This window comes from Corvus kubaryi, unplaced genomic scaffold (assembly GCF_017639235.1).
Source record: "Corvus kubaryi isolate FWS band 111438036 unplaced genomic scaffold, C.kubaryi_AGA036_p1.0 37394, whole genome shotgun sequence".
Classification (NCBI taxonomy): Eukaryota; Metazoa; Chordata; class Aves; order Passeriformes; family Corvidae; genus Corvus; species Corvus kubaryi.
Window position 1 is genome coordinate 12,460,733 of NW_024581133.1, and position 18,076 is coordinate 12,478,808.

Genomic DNA, 18,076 nt, shown 5'->3' on the forward strand with positions numbered 1-18,076 from the left:
CGCGGAGATGCGCGAAGTGCAGCAGGAACCCGATCCTGCCAAGCGCAGCAGCTCCTCAAAGATCCGGGGCTGCCGGCGGTGCGAATCACATGGGCATTCTGGCTGTGGGAGAACTGAAATGCTAAGCGTTGATGACTCAAACGATGGGCCATTTGCAAAGCATCAGGGGCTTTGCAACCCCCAGTCGAAGGGGAGGAAGAGGAGAGTTTTTGGGGCTGCGGTGGCCGAATGTTTGCATAAGAGCAGCCCAGGGGCAGAGGGGACGAGCGCCCACCGCCGGGGGATTGGCCGCATAAACTGACCTTTGTTTAGCAACAAGCTGGGTTTGGAGACAGATAAGGAAAGAGGCCGATAAGAAGCAGATCCTGCAGGCGGGATAATGGTTTTTTATCGATGTCCTCCCTTACACAGCTGGCTCAGGTGTGAAACTTCTCCCCGGGGAGGTATCGGGGCATTCCCACGTAGGCCTGGAGGTTTTCATCCCTTCTTATGGGGCGTAACTGACTCAACTGCCCCTCAGGTGGGATGAGAGATGGTTCCTGAGCTGAAAATGTCACGCAGGGAGGTGTTTGGGGCTTGTACTGGCCTCGGTGTCACTTCTCAAGCTCCAGGCCCCTCACACACACATCCCCCAAGCTCTGCCCCACCAGCCCCCTCCTGTGCTGTCACTGAGTCTCTTTGTCCTGCAGAGAGATGCCAAGGGCCAGTACCTGTTTGACCTTCTCTGCCACCACCTGAACCTGCTGGAGAAGGATTACTTCGGCATCCGGTTTGTGGATCCCGACAAGCAAAGGGTGAGAGAGAGCCCCTCCTGCCCGGGCTGGGGGAGCGGGGGTCAGGCTTGTCCTTGCAGCTGAAAAACAGAATATGAGGCAGAGATCTGGAATAAAATCACATTTAGACAGTGGCGAGGGGCTCTTCCCCTGCAGCTCTGCCCCGCCCTGCTGCTGGGCGAGGGGGCTCTGGGTGCTCCGACGGGGTCGTTCCTTTGCCCAGGGGACAGGCAATGAGCACGCTGGGACCCCGCCAGGGAGGGGTCTGGGATCCACCCAGGCTCTGGCAGCAGCAGCCCCGGTGTCCCGGCTCCCTGCGTCCCCGGCGTTGGTCGGGATGTGTGCACCAGAGGGGCTCTCCCGGCTCTCGGGACCCTGCGCAGGGCTAAAGCATCCCGGACATCGCAGAGTGAGAGAACGTGATGCTGTTGTGGAGCGAGGTCCCGGGTGTGCAGGACCATCTAGCATAGATTCGCGTTTTAACACCGAGATTAGGCCATTTGACAGCTCTGTGCAAGGATCCAAACGCTTGAGTGTTGCCTCGGGCAATGGGGAGTGAGACGAGCGGGAGTGCAGGAGCCAGAGCCAGGCAGGACCTGGCCTGACCCAGCTCCCGCACGGATCCGTGTCCTGCTGATCCCGCGCAGCTGCAGCAGGGCCAGGGGATGGGGCACAGACCCACGGTCCCAGCAGGATGGATTCCCACGCCAAGGCTGTATGAGTGAGTCCTGCCACTTCCCTGGGGTTAAACAGGGCTGGTGCAGAGCGAGCTCTGCCCAGTGTCTGTTCAGTCCCTCCTTGCCATTAGAGCCCTGAGGCTGTGAGTAAGAATCACTGCGGGCTCCTGGGCACAGCTATTGATAACAGCCTCGTGTTGTGCTCCCCACTGATCAATATAAGCCACAGAACAACCAATTCCTGCTCCCAGGGCTCTTCTGCCACGGCTGTAACAGGGAGCAGCTGATGCTGAAGCAGAAGCTGGGCATGGAGCTGCTCCCTCACTGTGGATGGGACTGGTCTGAGCCTCCTGCTCACCCCAGCTCCCTTCCAGGGGCACTCACTGACACACAGGTGGCTTTTCTCACCCAGAGCAGAACCCTCCTCTTCCTCATCCTCCCCACCTGATCAAGTCATGGCTGTCAGGCTTTAATCACCTTCTTTTCCTTTCAGCATTGGCTGGAGTTTACCAAGTCAGTTGTGAAGCAGATGCGGGGTGAGTGTTGCAGGTGGTCTGGGCAGACTGTGCTCCTTCCATCTTAAATGTATTCCCATTTCCTCCAGCCTGTCCCCTCTGGGGACAATTCCCAGCCCCTCTCCCAGGAACAGGTTCCCCCAAAAGCTGTGTTGGTGGGTTAAGAGCAGGATTATCCCCCACCAGCCCCACGGCAGCTGCAGCCAGCACAGGGCACAGGGCACCAGCCTCTATGGAGACCTGGACAGGATGATGGGGGTGAGATTTGGGAGCAGGAAGTGGTTTGGGTGGCGGGTAGATAGAGCCACTGGCACTTCCCCACAGCTTTATCAGGGACATCTGCCCTTGCCATGGCCACTGCAGTGAGGAGTGTGTCCATGCCTGTCTGCCCCCTCTTTACCAAGGGCAGTTTGGGGGGCAGAGGGCAGACAGGTGAGACCCCGAGTAGGACCTGACTCAAGCGGGGTGGTTCAGGGATGACGGGGACAAGCCCAGGCCTTTGGTGACACAGCGTCCCCGCTCTCCGCAGCCCAGCCTCCCTTCACCATGTGCTTCCGTGTCAAGTTTTACCCCACGGACCCCGCAGCGCTGAAGGAGGAGATCACCAGGTGAGGATGGGCACTGCGGGGGGGGACTGGCTGGCCCCGGCAGCAGGGGCTTGGCCGAGGCAGGAGTACACAGACAAGCTTGTTTTGCAGTCAGGAAAGAGCAACAGCCATTGGGATTTCCCAACCAGCCAGGATGCTTTGGGGATTGTTCCTGCTGTGGGGAAACAGCACAGGAATCCCCACCTGTGCTGAGTCAGCACCTGGAGCCACCATACTTGGGGAGCACAGGCTGAGGGTGCTGAGGCCCTGGCACGGGTTGCCCAGAGGAGCTGTGGCTGCCCCTGGATCCCTGGAAGTGTCCAAGGCCAGGCTGGATGGGGCTTGGAGCAGCCTGGGATAGTGGAAGGTGTCCCTGCTGTGGCAGGAGGTGGCACTGGATGGGATATGAGGTCCTTTCCTGCCTGAACCATTCCTGGGTTCTATGATTAAAGCCCCTGGCTTGGTCTTTGGGTTCAGTCAGTTCCAAACCCACATTCCAGGGCAGAGCACTCCGAGCATGGCACCAGCTCCATAACACAACCGCTGCTGCTCAGACTCCTCCACTTCAGAATCAGCCATTGGTGCAGTGCCCGAGCACGTCCCTCGTGCAGGGCGTCCTTATTGCGCTCGGTCTGTCGGGAAGGGTTTGAGCATCTCCAGGTCTCTTGACATTCCCTGGAAGCAGCCAGCCGTGTCCCTCTGACGTAAGGAGCACGGACGCTCTGGGAGCGCTGGGTGAGGAACTGCGCTCAGAACCTGACAGCGCCTCTCCCAAGTTTCTATCTTTAGGGGCTCTTCATGCTGCTCTTCCTGCCAGGAGGAAGGACATGAGGAGTCCGCACAGAGCAATTGCAGCAGTTTTGGAAAATGAGCCGTGGTTGTGGATTTCCAAGAGCCCTGGCCCCCGGGTCAGGTCTGCCCAGGGCAGCTGGGCTGGAGCCTCCACTGAGGGGTTCTGAGCTGGCACCTTCTGTACAGGGACATCTGAGAGCCCCCTCCAGGGCCTAAAGGGGCCCTTTCCACGAGATCTGGAGAGGGACTTAGGCAAGAGTCTGCAGTGACAGGCCAAGGGGGAATGGCTTCCCACTGCCAGAGAGCAGGGTGAGATGGGATATGGGGAAGAAATTCTCCTCTGTGAGGGTGGTGAGGCCCTGGCACTGGAGCAACCTGGTCTAGTGTGTCTCTGCCCATGACAGGGGGTGGAATACAGAGAAGAATTTCCTCCCAAAACCTTATCTAACTGCCTTCTTTCACCCCCCACAGGTCCAGGTTGAGGTCCCCACGCAGGTGAGCTGCCCCTGCTTGCTGCCCTTTGAGGTGTGCCTGCAGCTGCAGCTGGAACCCAGGCTTAAAATTCACTTTTCCCTGGACTGAGTCCACTTTAATACCAGGATTTCTCTTTAATGTATTTTATCTGTGAAAATTAATGGTTTACCTCATCATAAACTCAGATTTGAGCAATGAGGCATGACCGAGGACTGCAGAGTGCGAGTCTGGTATTTAAATTAATTTCTGAGCACTCCATTTTGCTCCTTCACTCTGTGACTTACGTTTTACCAGCTAAAGGTTTTCCCAAATGCCACATGACTCAGCCCAAAATGTTACTTAGGTTTAAGTTTATTGGAATATGTCATTTTTCCAACATAGTTTGTCTTTTCACTGGACACAGAGACAGGTATGGGGAGCACAGGACGCAGCTCGCCCTGGGTGATGCAGGGGTGGTCATGGCGAGCACGGAGGAGGGAAGTGGGTGCATACGCCAAGACCTGGAAGGACACAGAAAGTTTGGGAAGGAGAAAATCACGTTATGGGGAAGCTGAACATCCAGGGAAAATGCAGCAGGCACTGGTGGGCTCTAGATCATGAGACCCCCTTCAGAGCATCGGGCACCTCGGCTGGGCTGGGGTTTGCAGTTGTGTGAAGAAACACAATGGATATCCAGGTTGATGGAAATCTCCACCAGCCCTCGGGTCATGTGCTGGCCCCAGAGCAGGCACAGTGTACCTGGAACACCATGGGCTGGAAAGGGGCTGGATGTGTGGACCTGAGCCCCAGTCCTTGCCAGGATCAGCCCAGCAAGTGTCATGTTTGGTAAATGGGCTGCTGGGAGAGAGATGCCAGAGCAAGTGTCTGGTGGCAGATATTCCATGTCTAAATTGCTGTTTGGGTCATTTAAATTGCACTTAATAAACGGACTCTCCTCCTGTCCCCAGGTACTTGGTCTTCCTGCAGATCAAAAGGGATCTGTACCACGGGCGGCTCCTCTGCAAGACGTCGGACGCCGCATTGCTGGCTGCCTACATCCTGCAGGGTAATGCTTTGTGACAGGAGAAATTTGCTTTTCCTGCTGAGCACTGCTTCCGTTGTTGCACTTACAGCAGGTCACTGCACCTGCAACACCAAAGGCACCCACCAGTGCTGGGCTGGGCTGGGGGAGAGTGAGGATGGGTGCTGCACTCTCACCTGCGAGACCACACCAGTGCTGGGGGCACGGTGTCCCCAAGAGCAGCTTCTGGGCTCATCCAGTCCCTGCCCTCCTGCCCATTCTCCTGCCTGCTCCTGCAGCTTGAGGAATTAATAAATTTGGGACAGTGACCATCTGCTGCCAGGTGATTGCCACACAAGCAGCAAAGTTAATTGGATGCAGTTAATGCCTGATAAATGATCCCTCCCAGTGGGAAGCACAGTGGGGTCAGAGCAGATTCCCAGGGTGTGCTAAGCCCTGTGTAGGTGCTGCCGGGATGGGGATGCATGCTGTGCTCTGGTTGTGCTGCTCTTCCCAACTGGATCTGTCTCCCCCAGCTGAGATTGGGGACTACGACCCAGGGAAGCACCCAGAAGGCTACAGCTCCAAGTTCCAGTTCTTCCCCAAACACTCAGAGAAGCTGGAGAGGAAAATTGCGGAGATCCACAAGTCGGAGCTGAGGTACGGGAGCTGCGGGGGTTGGTAATGCCAGAGCACTTTTGTCCCTCTTTGGGATTTTCACTCAGACCATGGGCTGAGTCCTCACCCCTCGTGTCAGGTCCAGCTGGGACCCTTCTGCTGCCTCAGCCGGCACAGCCCAGAAGATCTTTGGATGGGGACCAACACCCTCATAAACCCCCTCCTGCCTTCACCCCTCTCCAGGGACATGAGGTGTAGAGACCATCAGCAATCCCCATTATCCCGGTGTCTCTGGAGCTGTTTCCTGAAGGGACTAAGGGTGCCCAGGGAGGGAAGTGGGTTTAACTTCCCAAAAACCCATCAGAGCTCTGTCCTTCAGTGCTGGGGGCTGCTGCCTAATGGCGCCAAACTCCCCTTTCCCCCCGATGAAATGCATGTGCTGCAAGTAGGGAATTCATCCCTAAATTTGGCAGATGCCTTTTGACCCTTCCTAGTGCTGCCAGTTCAGTGGGGCTCCTGTGGATGTAGCTGGCAGGAGAGGATGGGCTAGGCTTCAGTGCTGGGCTCCTGCTGATCCCATAAAAATCTAATGGGAACGTGCTGTGGCTGATGCTTCATCATTAATAGAATCACTGTAGCTGCCTTTCACCTTCCTGTCCTCCATGGGATATTCTTTTTTCCCCGGTTTTTCCCTCCTGCAGTGGGCAGACACCAGCTACTTCAGAGCTGAATTTTCTCAGGAAAGCCCAGACTCTGGAGACCTACGGGGTTGACCCACACCCGTGCAAGGTAAAACAGTTGCTAAACCAATTCCTTAGGCTGTTGCTGGGGTTGGATTCCTCTCTGCAGCCAGCGATGATCCACCAGGGACTGTCCCAAGTGCATTTGTCACCTGCCAGTGGCCCTGGGGCTGTGGTCAGGGGGATATGCTGAGGCCATTAGCCTTGTCCAGCCTTGGCCCATTCCTGGCCAGTGTGAGTGCATGGAGGGGAGTGGGGAGGGTGAGTACTCTGAAACCCTTCCAGGGGTATCAGGGAAGCCGTAGGAAAGCATTTTCAGTGCAGTGACAGGGTGGTCGATCCTCTCCGGCAGAAGCAGGGCTTTGGAGGCAAGAACAAGGTCACTGACGTGGCTGAGGAGCCACCAGACATTAATCTGTCTGGGACAGTCCATCCCTCTGCCCTGCCCAGCCCATAATCCAGTTTGCTGTTGGAAATGCTCTTTATTGACTGAGGATGTCACTGCGTGTGGCTCTCTGGTCCCTGGTAATCCCATCACATGCAGATGGATGTGGGATACAAAGCAGACAGAAAATTCTCCTCTCAGGCAGTGCCTGTGCTGGGGTTCCCTGGAGCTTTTCCCTGAACTGTGCCACATAAACACACAGTTGCAGTAAACTGGGGGGGTTCCCCATTTATGGGCAATTTCTGAGTAGCCAAGAGGTTGCTTTGCTCTGAATTTCCTCTAAACCAGTGGTCTTGCCAGCAGCCACCCGTTTGTGACCTTTGCTGCTAGAGTCAGGTAATTCCCTTCCTTTTACTCCAAGAACCTTTTGAACATATTTGAGTTACACTGATTAATGTTCTTATAACAGCTAAGGACAAACATACACACTTGTAGGCCTATCAGCAGAATTGTGCCTAATTCATCAAGAGCTGCTGTTAATATGCTTAAAGGATCTGGAAACCAAAGTTAAATGAAGCTGATTCTGTTCTCTCTTCTCCAGTGGATTGTAGCAAAGTTTGGATGAGGGGTTGTTTCCTCTCACCAGCCATCCTCAGCTCAGTGTACCTTGACTCAATCCTGTCTGAAGTTTTCATGGTACTCTCATAGTCGTTTTCTCCCCAAAAAAACAAACACAGAGAAAGATCTTCCTTTCTTAAGCAGGGCTTACCTGAGTCCTGGGCTGTCCTTGGTACTTGTTTTATATGTAAATCCCTGTAGGAATGTGTGTGCTTGTGTGTGTGAGAATAGCAGGGATCCCTCTGTTTCTCTTTCACATGATGGACAGAACTTCTGGCCTGGCCAAGGAGAACCATGGAATGGTTTGGGTTGGAAAAGCCCTCGAAGACCCTCGGGTCCAACCATTCCCCAGCACTGCCAAAGCCACCACTAACCATGTCCCTGAGTGCCACATCCACACATTTTTTTGAGCCCACATAGGGTTCTGTGCCCCATTTAGCACCCCTGGCCCTTCCCAAGCCTCTGCACCCCCAGAAGAATACATCCTTCTTCCAAGACTCTGCTTCCTTTCCTGGAGGTTTTCCCAGATTTGGGAAAGAGCCAAAGCACTTTGGGCAGCCTCTGGCCTGAGCTGTGGCTGGTTTGTGTACAGATACAGAGGAATGTCCCTCCTGTGCCAGCCGGGGCTGTGGCGTCCCTGGGGGGATGAGTTTCAGCTTCCCCCATTGCAGCGTGCAGGTGTTGGGTTGAGGGTCAGCACTCTCTGCCTTTGGCCTTTCAGCCTTGACAGCTGAGATGGACTTTTGCTCCAAGCATCCCTTAAAAGCCCTCTGGGTATCTGCTGGCCAAAAAACCCCCAGGATTAATCCAGCCATTAGTGCTGACCCACAGCTGATGTACGCTTTTACAATTCAGCCTGTCCCTGGTTTTCCCTGTGCACAGTGCGGTCACCAAGCCGAGTCCTTGGGATTGGGTTAAAGTGCTGACACTAATTAGTGGGTTTGGACTGGCTCAGTGCCACCCAGGGCACCGGCTGGGCAGGGCTCCGAGGGAGGGAAGTACAGCTGGGGGTTATCTTGTTCTGGGTTAATTGCTATATATAATATATATATATTTAGGACTCGGACGTCAGTGATCCTTGTGGGTCCTTTCCGACTCAGGATATTCTATGATAATATAAAAAATAACCATATTTAACTATATATATAATAGTAATTATATATACTAAATAAATAGTGTATCTCTATATAATAACTATATCTAGTTACATGGAGTAATATAGCTACAATATATACTATATAAATAAACATGATATTATATTAATAACATAAATTCTATATGTGTCAATATGACATTTAGTATAGATGACAACAGATAACTGCAATGTCCTGCAGGCAGCACTGGCACACAGGGTGGTGCAGTGCCCCAGGCCTGGGGCTGAGGGGGCAGGAGCTGTCCCAGCTGTGCTGAGGGGCAGCAGCTGCACGAGCCCTCGCTGTTGCCTTGCAGGACGTGTCCGGGAACGCGGCGTTCCTGGCCTTCACTCCCTTCGGCTTCGTCGTTCTGCAGGGAAACAAGAGAGTTCACTTCATCAAGTGGTGAGTTCCCACCGTGGCTCCCGTCGCTCCATGGGTACTCCCAGGGTGTCCAAGGGGTGTCCGGGTATGTGGGCACTGGACAGTGCTCAGTGCACCCAGAGCTCTGCTGCCCCAGGGTCATTATTATCTACATTTGTCCTCATTAAACTTCATTGTCCCCATGTCAGCCACATCCCAAATCCCCCCAGCCACTGTGAGCCTTTCTCAGCTGTTCCTGGGTCACTGCAGGATGTCCAGTTTTGGCCGGTGTGTCCCTGGCAGCTGGCATTGCCACCGGCTGGTGTCCATGGGACAAGGCCCTGCTGACCCTCAGCTTCACCCCAGGTTGTCCCCCATTCCAGCTACGGGTCTCTGAGCCAGGGCTGCTCTCACCACCCTGTGGCACCTCCTGGGATGGAAAACAGGGTCTGGAAGCTGCCCTGCTGCCATTCCCACCACCGGCTCTGACTGGCACGGTGCCAGGAGCTGGCTGGGCTGAGTGGGCTCCGGGCTGCGGCGGGCTCTGCACAGCTCCCACCTGCCTGTCCTTGTCCCTCCAGGAATGAGGTGACCAAGATGAAATTCGAAGGGAAGACTTTCTATCTGTATGTAAGTCAGAAGGAGGTGAGTTCTTCCCCTTCCCGTGGGACTTCCTGGGCACAGTGTGGTCATTCCTTCAGTGGGTTCTCCAGGAACGTGGCAGCAGCATCACCCTGGCCTTGCAGGGCAGGGACATGGGGACGGTGACAGCAGCTGCAGCTCTGTGGCAGTGCTGGAGTCACCCGCCTGCTCCTGCTGGTGCCCAGATCTGGGCATTGGGGCCCCACAGCCCCCCTTAGCCCCAGGCCAGGCCCCACTGGGGCCTCTGCCGGGACCACCCACAGCTCCTGGCCATGCCTTCCCTCGGGGTCATTCCCAAGCTGCTTATTCATTGCCATCATCCCTCAAAGTCAGCCAGAACACCTCTGGCTGGAGTTGGCTCCCACAGGAGCCATCAGCAGGAATTTTTTTTAAAAACTGTGTTTCTGGCTGTTCCCAAAGGCTGGGAGCAGAGGGGGAGGTGTGGGCACTGGAACACATCTGCCCATCCCTCATGCCAGGTGCTGCACCAGGCTGATCCCTGCATCCCAAATGGCTCCGGACCAGGATTGTCCATTCCGGTGCCACTTTCCAGTTCTGTCTACTCCATTCTTCATCCGTGGGATGAGCACCACTCCCTGTTCTCCCCCCTCGATTCCCTGTCTTTCTCCTTTAGGAGAAGAAAATTGTTCTCACCTATTTTGCCCCGACACCAGAAGCTTGCAAACACCTCTGGAAGTGTGGGATCGAGAACCAGGCTTTCTACAAGTAAGTGCTGGTTTGTGGGGTGCCCTGCAGCCCCCATGGGTTGGTGCCCACCTGTGGGCTCCATCCAGGCTCTGGGGTCAGTCACTGGCCATGTGGCACTTTGTTCCAGTGGCTCTGACAGAGCCACCAGCCACCAAAAGCACTGGTGCCCCTGGATAGGGGTCTCTGCCCTGTGGGGTCCCTCGTTTTCCAGCCCCTCTGTGCTCATCTCTCCTCAGCAAACTTCCGTCAGGAAATTATAACAAATTATTTGGGATGAAGCCTGGAATGCCAAGCAGCACCATCCTGTTCATGCCATACTTAACCCAGCCCACTTTGTGCTTTGTAATGAGTTTTATTTTAATCAGCAAGCCGCGAGACAGAGCATGCGATGCATTCCCACTGGGAATTCTGCAATCAGCGGCTGCAATCAGCAGGTTTCACTCCTCATTACATGAACATGAAATGAAATTGCAATATTGCTTTACAAATCTCTCTGTGATTAATTGTGGCAGTGAATCACCACTGGGCTGTGCACTCGGCGGGTGGACCGTGGGCTGGGCTGAGGTGCTGCTGGGCAATCCCGGGGTGAGGGGTCAGCTCCTGTAGGATGGGGAGGAGATGGGATGGTCCCTCTGGGTGGCTTCACCCATCCTGGCGAGTGCCCACCTGCCCAGGAGGGGCCAAGTCTGTCACCCTGCAATTCCCAGGCCATGGTGGGCTTTCAGCCCCCTGGAGAGCGTCAGTCCCTGCACATGGGTGTCACTGCTGGCCCTGGGGTCCCAGCGGGAGCTGTGGCCCCAAGCTCCCTCCAGACTCCTTGGCAATGGGTCCCTCCTGGACATGCCCCCGCTGCCAGCAGGGATGAGCTCTGCTGACAGAGACGGCTTCAGGTGCTCGTGTCCCACCGGCCAGTGCCACCCACCACTGCCAGCAGTGGGTTCATTCCTGGTGACATTCCACATCTCCAGGGCTCTGCTCCTGTCACCTGGCCTCGCTGCCGTTGGCTCCCAGTGCTTGGCCAGCAGTGTGGGACTCTCACACCACTCCTGGTGCTGTTACAGGTTGGAGAAGTCGAGCCAGGTGCGGACGGTGTCCAGCAGCAACCTGTTCTTCAAGGGCAGCCGGTTCCGGTACAGGTGAGTACTGACAGCAGGAGCAGCTGCTGGATGTATTATTGGATGCTCCTTTGGAGGCACTTTGGGGAGCTGTTTGGGGCTGTGGCAGCCCGGGGACATCTCAGGGTTTTCCAGAGATCCCCCATTGCAGCACTGACCCCCACCAGGCCACCTCTGCTGCTGTCTCTGTGTCACAGGTGCCACCCCCCTCCCCAGCCTCACAGGAGAAGTTTTGGAGGGACAGGAGTGGAGGATGGGAGAGGATGGGGGATTTGGGGGTTGAGAACAACAAGGTGTGAAACAAATCACCACTACCCACAAATTCCTGCACTGAGTTGCCGGAGCGAGAGCCTGGACCTGGGACCTCATATCTGTGGGATGAGACATGCCAGTGTGTCCCAGCATTGAGGTGCACAGTGCTGGCACCCTCCTCGCTGGCATGGGAGGCTCTGGATGCCTGTGTTGTGTCCATCTCGGCTGAGGGGAGGTGACCCCCTAGTGTCCAGCATCCCATGCCAGAAGAAGCAGCAAAATATGGTGGCAGAGGTGTCAGCCCAGCCTTTCCGAGCTTCTCCATTGCCCCCATTCCCAACAAATATTTCTGCTTTCCCCTGGAGCTGCGGGCAGAGCTCCCCTCCCTGGAGAGCTGTGTGGGGAGGGGCCAGGCTGTGCACAGTGTGACCGCGTGGCTGCCAGGGCTGTGCTCTTGTCCTCACCTCTGCTGGTCTTGACCCACCTGCAGTGGCCGCGTCGCCAAGGAGGTGATGGAGTCCAGCGCCAAGATCAAGAGGGAGCCCCCCGAGATTCACCGGTAAGAGCCCAGCAGCAGCTGCCAGGGGTGGGTGCCCGGGAGGTGAGCATAGCCAGAGCGCTGCCATGTGCCCGGGGCGCTGGCTCCATCCTGGCTCTGATCCTGACCCCACTCCTGTCCCCAGGGCCGGGCTGGTGCCGAGCCGGAGCTGCCCCTCCATCACACACGGCCCCCGGCTGAGCAGCGTGCCCCGCACCCGGCGGAGAGCCGTCCACATCTCCATCATGGAAGGTAGGACACAAGGCAGCACTGCCGGACACGCTGGGGCGCAGGAGTGGGGACACACACACCTGTGCACCCACAGACAGGGGCACACAGACACAGACACACACAGACGTGCACGCAGACACAAGTACACAGATAGACACAGACACGTACACACAAACACATACACAGACACGCAGAGGGAGACACAGACGTGTGCACACAGACAGACACGCACACAGACGTGTATGCACAGACATAGGTACACAGACACACAGAGACATGGGCACAAACACGTGTACACAGACACACAGGGGCACACAGACACACACACAGGGGCACACAGACGTGCACACAGACACAGGGACACAGAGACACACATACACACACACATACACACGTACAAACACATGTACCCATGAGCACACAGACACACACACGTGCACACAGACACACACACGTACACACGTGGACACACACACAGGTGCACGCATGTCAGCTGAGGCTGCAGCCCCAGTGGCTTGTCCTCAGAAAGGCTGGTGTTTCACCAGGCTGGAGCGGGGCGGCTGCTTCTCCCCATCCTGGGGCTGTGTCAGAGTAGGATGCTGTGGGAAGATGGTCTGGCAAAAGGCAAAACACTGGGAGCAGCTGTGGAGCTGCCCCACAGGGCTGGGGACATGCTGGGGGCTGTGGCTGTGCTGCTGGTGGTGGCTCTTTTACCTGCTGGTGACAGCAGTGTCCAACTCCCAGTGACATGGCTGTTCCCTGCTCCTGGATGGGCTGCGGGGCCAACCCTGCCCCAGTACAGCCACTCCGATCCTGGACCCGGAATTCAGGCAGGGACGGCGACTGCCTGCCCCAAGGGCCAGGATTTAATTCCACCAAGGGATCCCAGGGTTGGTGTCTGTGCCAGTTTTGGGGATGGAAGCAGGGTCACCTCTGCCACCCAGTTACATGTGACAGTCTCTCCCCCACATGCCATTGTGAAGCAGCCAGAGCATTAAATCACCTCCCACCATAAATCACCCCGAGCTGGTACCACCCCTTTGCTTTTCCTCACGCTCACTTCAGCTCAGTCTCATGGGAATGCGGGTGCCCAAAATAGTGCTGACCCCAGGGCCAGCAGCAGCGCCACTTGCAGAGCTGTCCCCGGACTCCTTGTGTCCCTGTGCCACGGGCTACCATGGTGAAGTGCCTCGTAAAGATTAAAACCAGGGTCAGCGTCCACCTGTGGCTCATCAACCACTGCTGCCGGGAGGTGCGGGTCCGGGTGCTGGCCCTGGGGCCACGGCTGCTGTCCCGGGCCCTGGGGATTCTGCCACTGATCCCGGCTGTCCCCAGCCTTGGCCACGATGCTCCGTACGGCCGTGGGGACCCACCTGAGCCAGGTAACACTGCGCCGCGGGGTCTGGGCTCTTCTGAAGTGTCCACGGGGATCCCCATGGACTGTGGTCCCCGTAGTCAGCTGGTGACCACAGCCCCGGGAGCAGGTGGAATGCAGGAACGTGGGATGCAGGATATGTGTGGCAGGGAGTGGGCTGGGGTCTCCCATGCCAGCTGGACTCCAGGTTGTTACTACCACAAAGCAGCTCTGGTGCTGGGGCTGGACTCAGATTTCTCAGGATTTTCTAGCTTCTGATGCCAGCCCCGTGGAAGGAGATGGCAGAAGGGTTTGGGTTTGGGGAGCTAGCACTGCTCTCATTGTGGTGATGAGCAGGGGAACCCCCTCAGAGGGTGTCCCCCATGTCGGGGACGCAGTGGGTGCCGCAGGGAATGTTCCCATGAGAGGGGAGAGCACAGAGCTGGCAGGGTGAGAGTGTGTTCCCTCCTCACCACCCCGGAGCCCTGGCACTGCTGTGGCACTCGTGCTACACCAGGCTGAGCTGGAGGCATCCAGGCAGTGTTCACAAACGAGAGGCTGCAAATCCCCGGGAATGCAGCCGGATGAGCTCTGAGTGCTGCCCTTCACCCTTTGGCAGCACAGGGCCAGGACATGAGGTGACAACATGTCAAGGTGCTTTGGTGCACTGTGCTCTTCCCGCGCCCACAGGTCCAGCCCCGTCCCTCTCCAACCGCCTGCAGGGTGGCCCTGGGGACCAGCTGGTCCCAACCATGACCTTCAGACGCCCTCCCTGGACCTGGGGCCACTGCAATGGCAGAGTTCCTAGCCCCTCCCCGGCTGCCAAAACTACCTGAAACAAGTCCCATATGTGTGTGGTTTCTTGGAATTTGGGGGTTTGGAGGAGGTGGTGGTAGGGGTAGGCGTTCCTCAGCACAAAGGACCAAAGCTCAGCCTGGTAACGGGGCTGGGAGCTGGCACAGGTCCCCAGCTCATTCCTGCCTGTGTCGCCGTGTCCTGGGCAGCTGCCCGTGGTGCCGCAGTGCTACGGCTGGCATTGCCAGCGGCAGAGGGGCCCCAAGCACTGTGAGCAGCTGCCAGGGTGACTGTCACCGTCACCTCAGGGCAGCGACAGCCCACGGGTGCGTGTGATTGACTGCAGATGAGCTCGGACCCTGCTGCGGTCCCGGCTGGAAGCCAGCGGCTGGCGGTGACGGTGACAAGTCAGGCAGGTGTCGAAGTGCCACTGCCACAGTCACGAATTGCGTTGAAGGGGCTGCAGGTCCCGAAGGACCAACAACAACAACCAGCAACCCAGGGCAACCTCACCCTGTCCCCGCGGGGGACACCGGGGTCGGGCAGTGCGGGAGGCTCCGGCTGTGGAGAGGGACCCCCCTGCACCCCGCTGAGCATCCCCCTTTCCCCTCCCCTGTCTCCCCAGGCCTGGAGTCCCTCCGTGACAGCGCCCACTCGACCCCGGTACGCTCGGCCTCCCACGGCGACGCCTTCGCAGGCCCCGGCCGAAGCGGCCGCGCCGAGAGCAGCGAGCGGGTGGCCGTGATCGCCGATGAGAGCTACAGCCCCGCAGACAGCGTGCTGCCCACGCCTGTGGCCGAGCACAGCCTGGAGCTGATGCTGCTGTCGCGCCAGGCCAACGGGGCCCCGTGCAGCATCGAGGAGGAGAAGGAGTCGGAGGCAGGCACACCGGCGGCGGAAGTGGAGGGCGAGCTGCGGGCACTGTGCCCGGGCGCCAGTGGCCTGGGGCCAGCACAGGCCCAACAGGTGAATAAGTTTGTTTTAAGTGTCCTCCGTTTGCTCCTTGTGACAGTTGGACTCCTCTTTGTTTTGCTCCTCCTCCTGATCGTCCTTACCGAGTCCGACCTTGACACTGCCTTTTTCCGTGATATCCGCCAGACCCCAGAGTTCGAGCAGTTCCATTACCAATACTTTTGTCCCCTCAGGCGATGGTTTGCCTGCAAGCTCCGCGCCGTGGTAAACCTGCTCATTGACACCTGAAGGCAGGAGCCACCACGGGGGCCTGGACCTGCCGCCGTCCCCACGCGGGACCCGCCGGGGCACTCACTAACCCTCCCCTCCCGACCCAGAGCCCGGCCGGCCGAGGAGGTGGCTTTCCGGGAGGAAGAGGAGGGCGGGCGCAGCCCCCGGAGCCCTCTCCTCCCCGTGCCCAGCCGCACTGCTCCCACCCCCGGAGCCCGCACAACACCTCCCATCCCGATCTCATGCGCACGACTTGGGAAGCACCAAGCAGAGGGGAATTCATTGCTCTGCCACCCCCGCGCCCGTGCAGCAGCTGGGGCTGGTGGGGCCATTCTGCAGGAGCTTTAGCAATGGTGCTACTGAGGTTTAATTTAACACTCGTGTACTGTTACGGTATTAAATCCACACTGTGCCCGCCACCACCGCCCTCCACGAACCGCTTGGCAGAGCCCTCCCTGCTCACCGGAGCCTCCTACGAGGTGACACAGCCGCAATGCTCTCGGGGACGCCCCGGTGCCCCCCCCTCCCCACAGCGCAGCGATCCGGAGCCCTCGCCCTGCTGCGGACTCGGCCCTTTGCCACTTTTTTAAGCCTTGAAGCATCGGTGCTCCCGAGGGCAGGGGAGCATGGAAGCCAGGGGAGGCTGGGCACGTGTGGCCAAACCTGGCATGGAGCTGTAGTGACTGTGTCAGATTTATTGGGATGACCTTTACCCTCTGCCAGTTGTACCCGTTTTGTAAAAAAAAACCAAGCAAAAAGAACAAAAAAAAAAAAAAAAAAGAGACATTTCAAGGTCTATTTTAACAAGGAAATGCTATTTTGTTATCAAATCTAATCCAGTCTTTTTTTACTTTACGGATGGGGTGACCGTGGGTGCCGGTACTGAGAGGTTCCCAGTGAGCAATGGTTTAAGAGTAAACGCCGGGAGCCCAACGCCATCTGAGCCCTGCTGGGCTTGGGACAGAGAAGGAGCTCTGGTTTTGGAACTCTTCCCAAGAGGACACAAGTTCTGAAGCGCAGGTGACACTGAAGAAGTCAATGGACATCTTTAGCCCCAACTGTTGTTAAGTGCAAGTCAATAAACCCGACCCATCGTGCTGGTGACGACCCCCAGGACTGTTGGTCACCAGGAGCAGCAGCCCATCCACAGGGAGCAATAACAGCCAGTTCTGGTTAGGTTTGGGTGAGAAGTTGGACATATCAGCAAAAAAAAAAACAAACAAGGTAAAAACAGCTGAGCAAGTTTAATTTCATCTCAGGGAGAGATTTTGCCGTAAGCTGGGGCCATAACTGCAGTTTTACAAAGCCTGATGTCCGTGTTGTCTTTGAGCATCCACCACCCACCGCTGGGCTGGACGGTGACACTGGGCCAGACGGGCTCCTTGTCACTGCAATAAGGGGAGAGGTCCCACTGGGGGGTACAGCCCCCCTGCCCAGCTCACAGCTGCGGCCACCCGCTCACAGCACGAGGCCCGAGGAGGGGGTGGGGTCCAGCCCTGGCTCCAGAGCAAGGCAGGAGCCCTCTGGGAAGGCTCCAGGAGGCGGAGGAGTGATTTTTTTTACATGATAATCCTGTTTTATGCAACATAGCAAAATTAATTCTTAGTGTAGTGTTCCTACCTCAGCCCATAGCGCTGATGTTTCTATGCAGTTGTGCTCGTCCTGACGCTGACATTTTTTACCCCCGGGTTAACGCTGCAGTGTCGTCCTTCCTCCTCCTCCTCCTCCTCCTCCTCCTCTCCTCACTGCAATGTTCTGTGTGACGTGTGACAGCACAGCTCCATCCCATGCTCCATCCTTTTCGGACACATCCTCCAAATCCCCACCTGGGACCTTCCACCTTGGCTTTCCTTGGATAATGCTCTGTGCCAGCCCCAGGTCACCTCTGCCGTTGTCACCCAGCATTCTACTGCAAAACCACGAGAATTGGTGATTTTCCGTTGTACGTTTTTCCCATCTGTCCCAGATCCTGTCGTGTGTTTCAGGCCCTGTTAGTTTTACCCGTCTTTCTATCAAAATGTTGTTTGCATAGGTTCTGAGATCAGAAACCCATAAATCTCGTCCTAGCATACTGCATCTTTCAGCAGTAGACAGTAAAATACCTGAAAATGTGAATTTCTTAGTTTTCATAAAGAAAACCTAGAGATTAACCTTTCATGTGCCAAATACTGTAAGTTACATCTTTTTTTCCTTCAAAATGTACCTTTTTCTACATATCCAATACCTTAGTTAGCATAAAATCATTGGTGCCATGAAAAGTATTTTTAAATTTAAATAAATATTTAAATATCATGAAAAGCAGAGTTGGCATGAGCTTTGTTCAGTGACTGATTTTTCTTTACTCAAGTGAAAACAGCTCAAAAACTGTGGGAAATTTGGTCTTTTAGCAGCTTCTCACTGGAGTGAGGAGCAGCTTCAGGCCACACGAGTTCCAGAGCTGCAGGTGAGTCCCTTGCACATCTCTACACTCCGGGAGCACAATTTTACAAATGCACCTGGGAGTTCTGGGCCCCTCACCATAAGGAAGATACTGAGGGCTGGAGCACCAGGAGCACCTGAGGGAGCTGGGGGACTCAAGGATCAA

General features: G+C 56.5%; 1 protein-coding gene across 2 annotated transcripts; it reads left to right on the forward strand.

Annotated features, from left to right (window-relative positions):
* The first annotated feature begins 550 nt into the window (after positions 1-550).
* Positions 551-17,790, forward strand: FRMD5 (FERM domain containing 5). 2 transcript variants are annotated; one of them, XM_042039313.1, is made up of 14 exons: positions 551-794; positions 1,944-1,986; positions 2,495-2,573; positions 4,766-4,863; positions 5,355-5,478; positions 6,138-6,225; positions 8,629-8,717; positions 9,257-9,320; positions 9,952-10,043; positions 11,087-11,161; positions 11,883-11,951; positions 12,076-12,182; positions 14,936-15,276; positions 15,456-17,790. In XM_042039313.1, the coding sequence occupies exons 2-14, from the start codon at positions 1,980-1,982 to the stop codon at positions 15,501-15,503; spliced, it is 1,281 nt and encodes a 426-aa protein (XP_041895247.1). In that variant the 5' UTR covers positions 551-794; positions 1,944-1,979; the 3' UTR covers positions 15,504-17,790. The 2 variants fall into 2 exon arrangements, with proteins under 2 accessions (XP_041895247.1, XP_041895246.1); XM_042039312.1 differs by having other exon boundaries at positions 14,936-17,790.
* Positions 17,791-18,076: the final 286 nt, after the last annotated feature.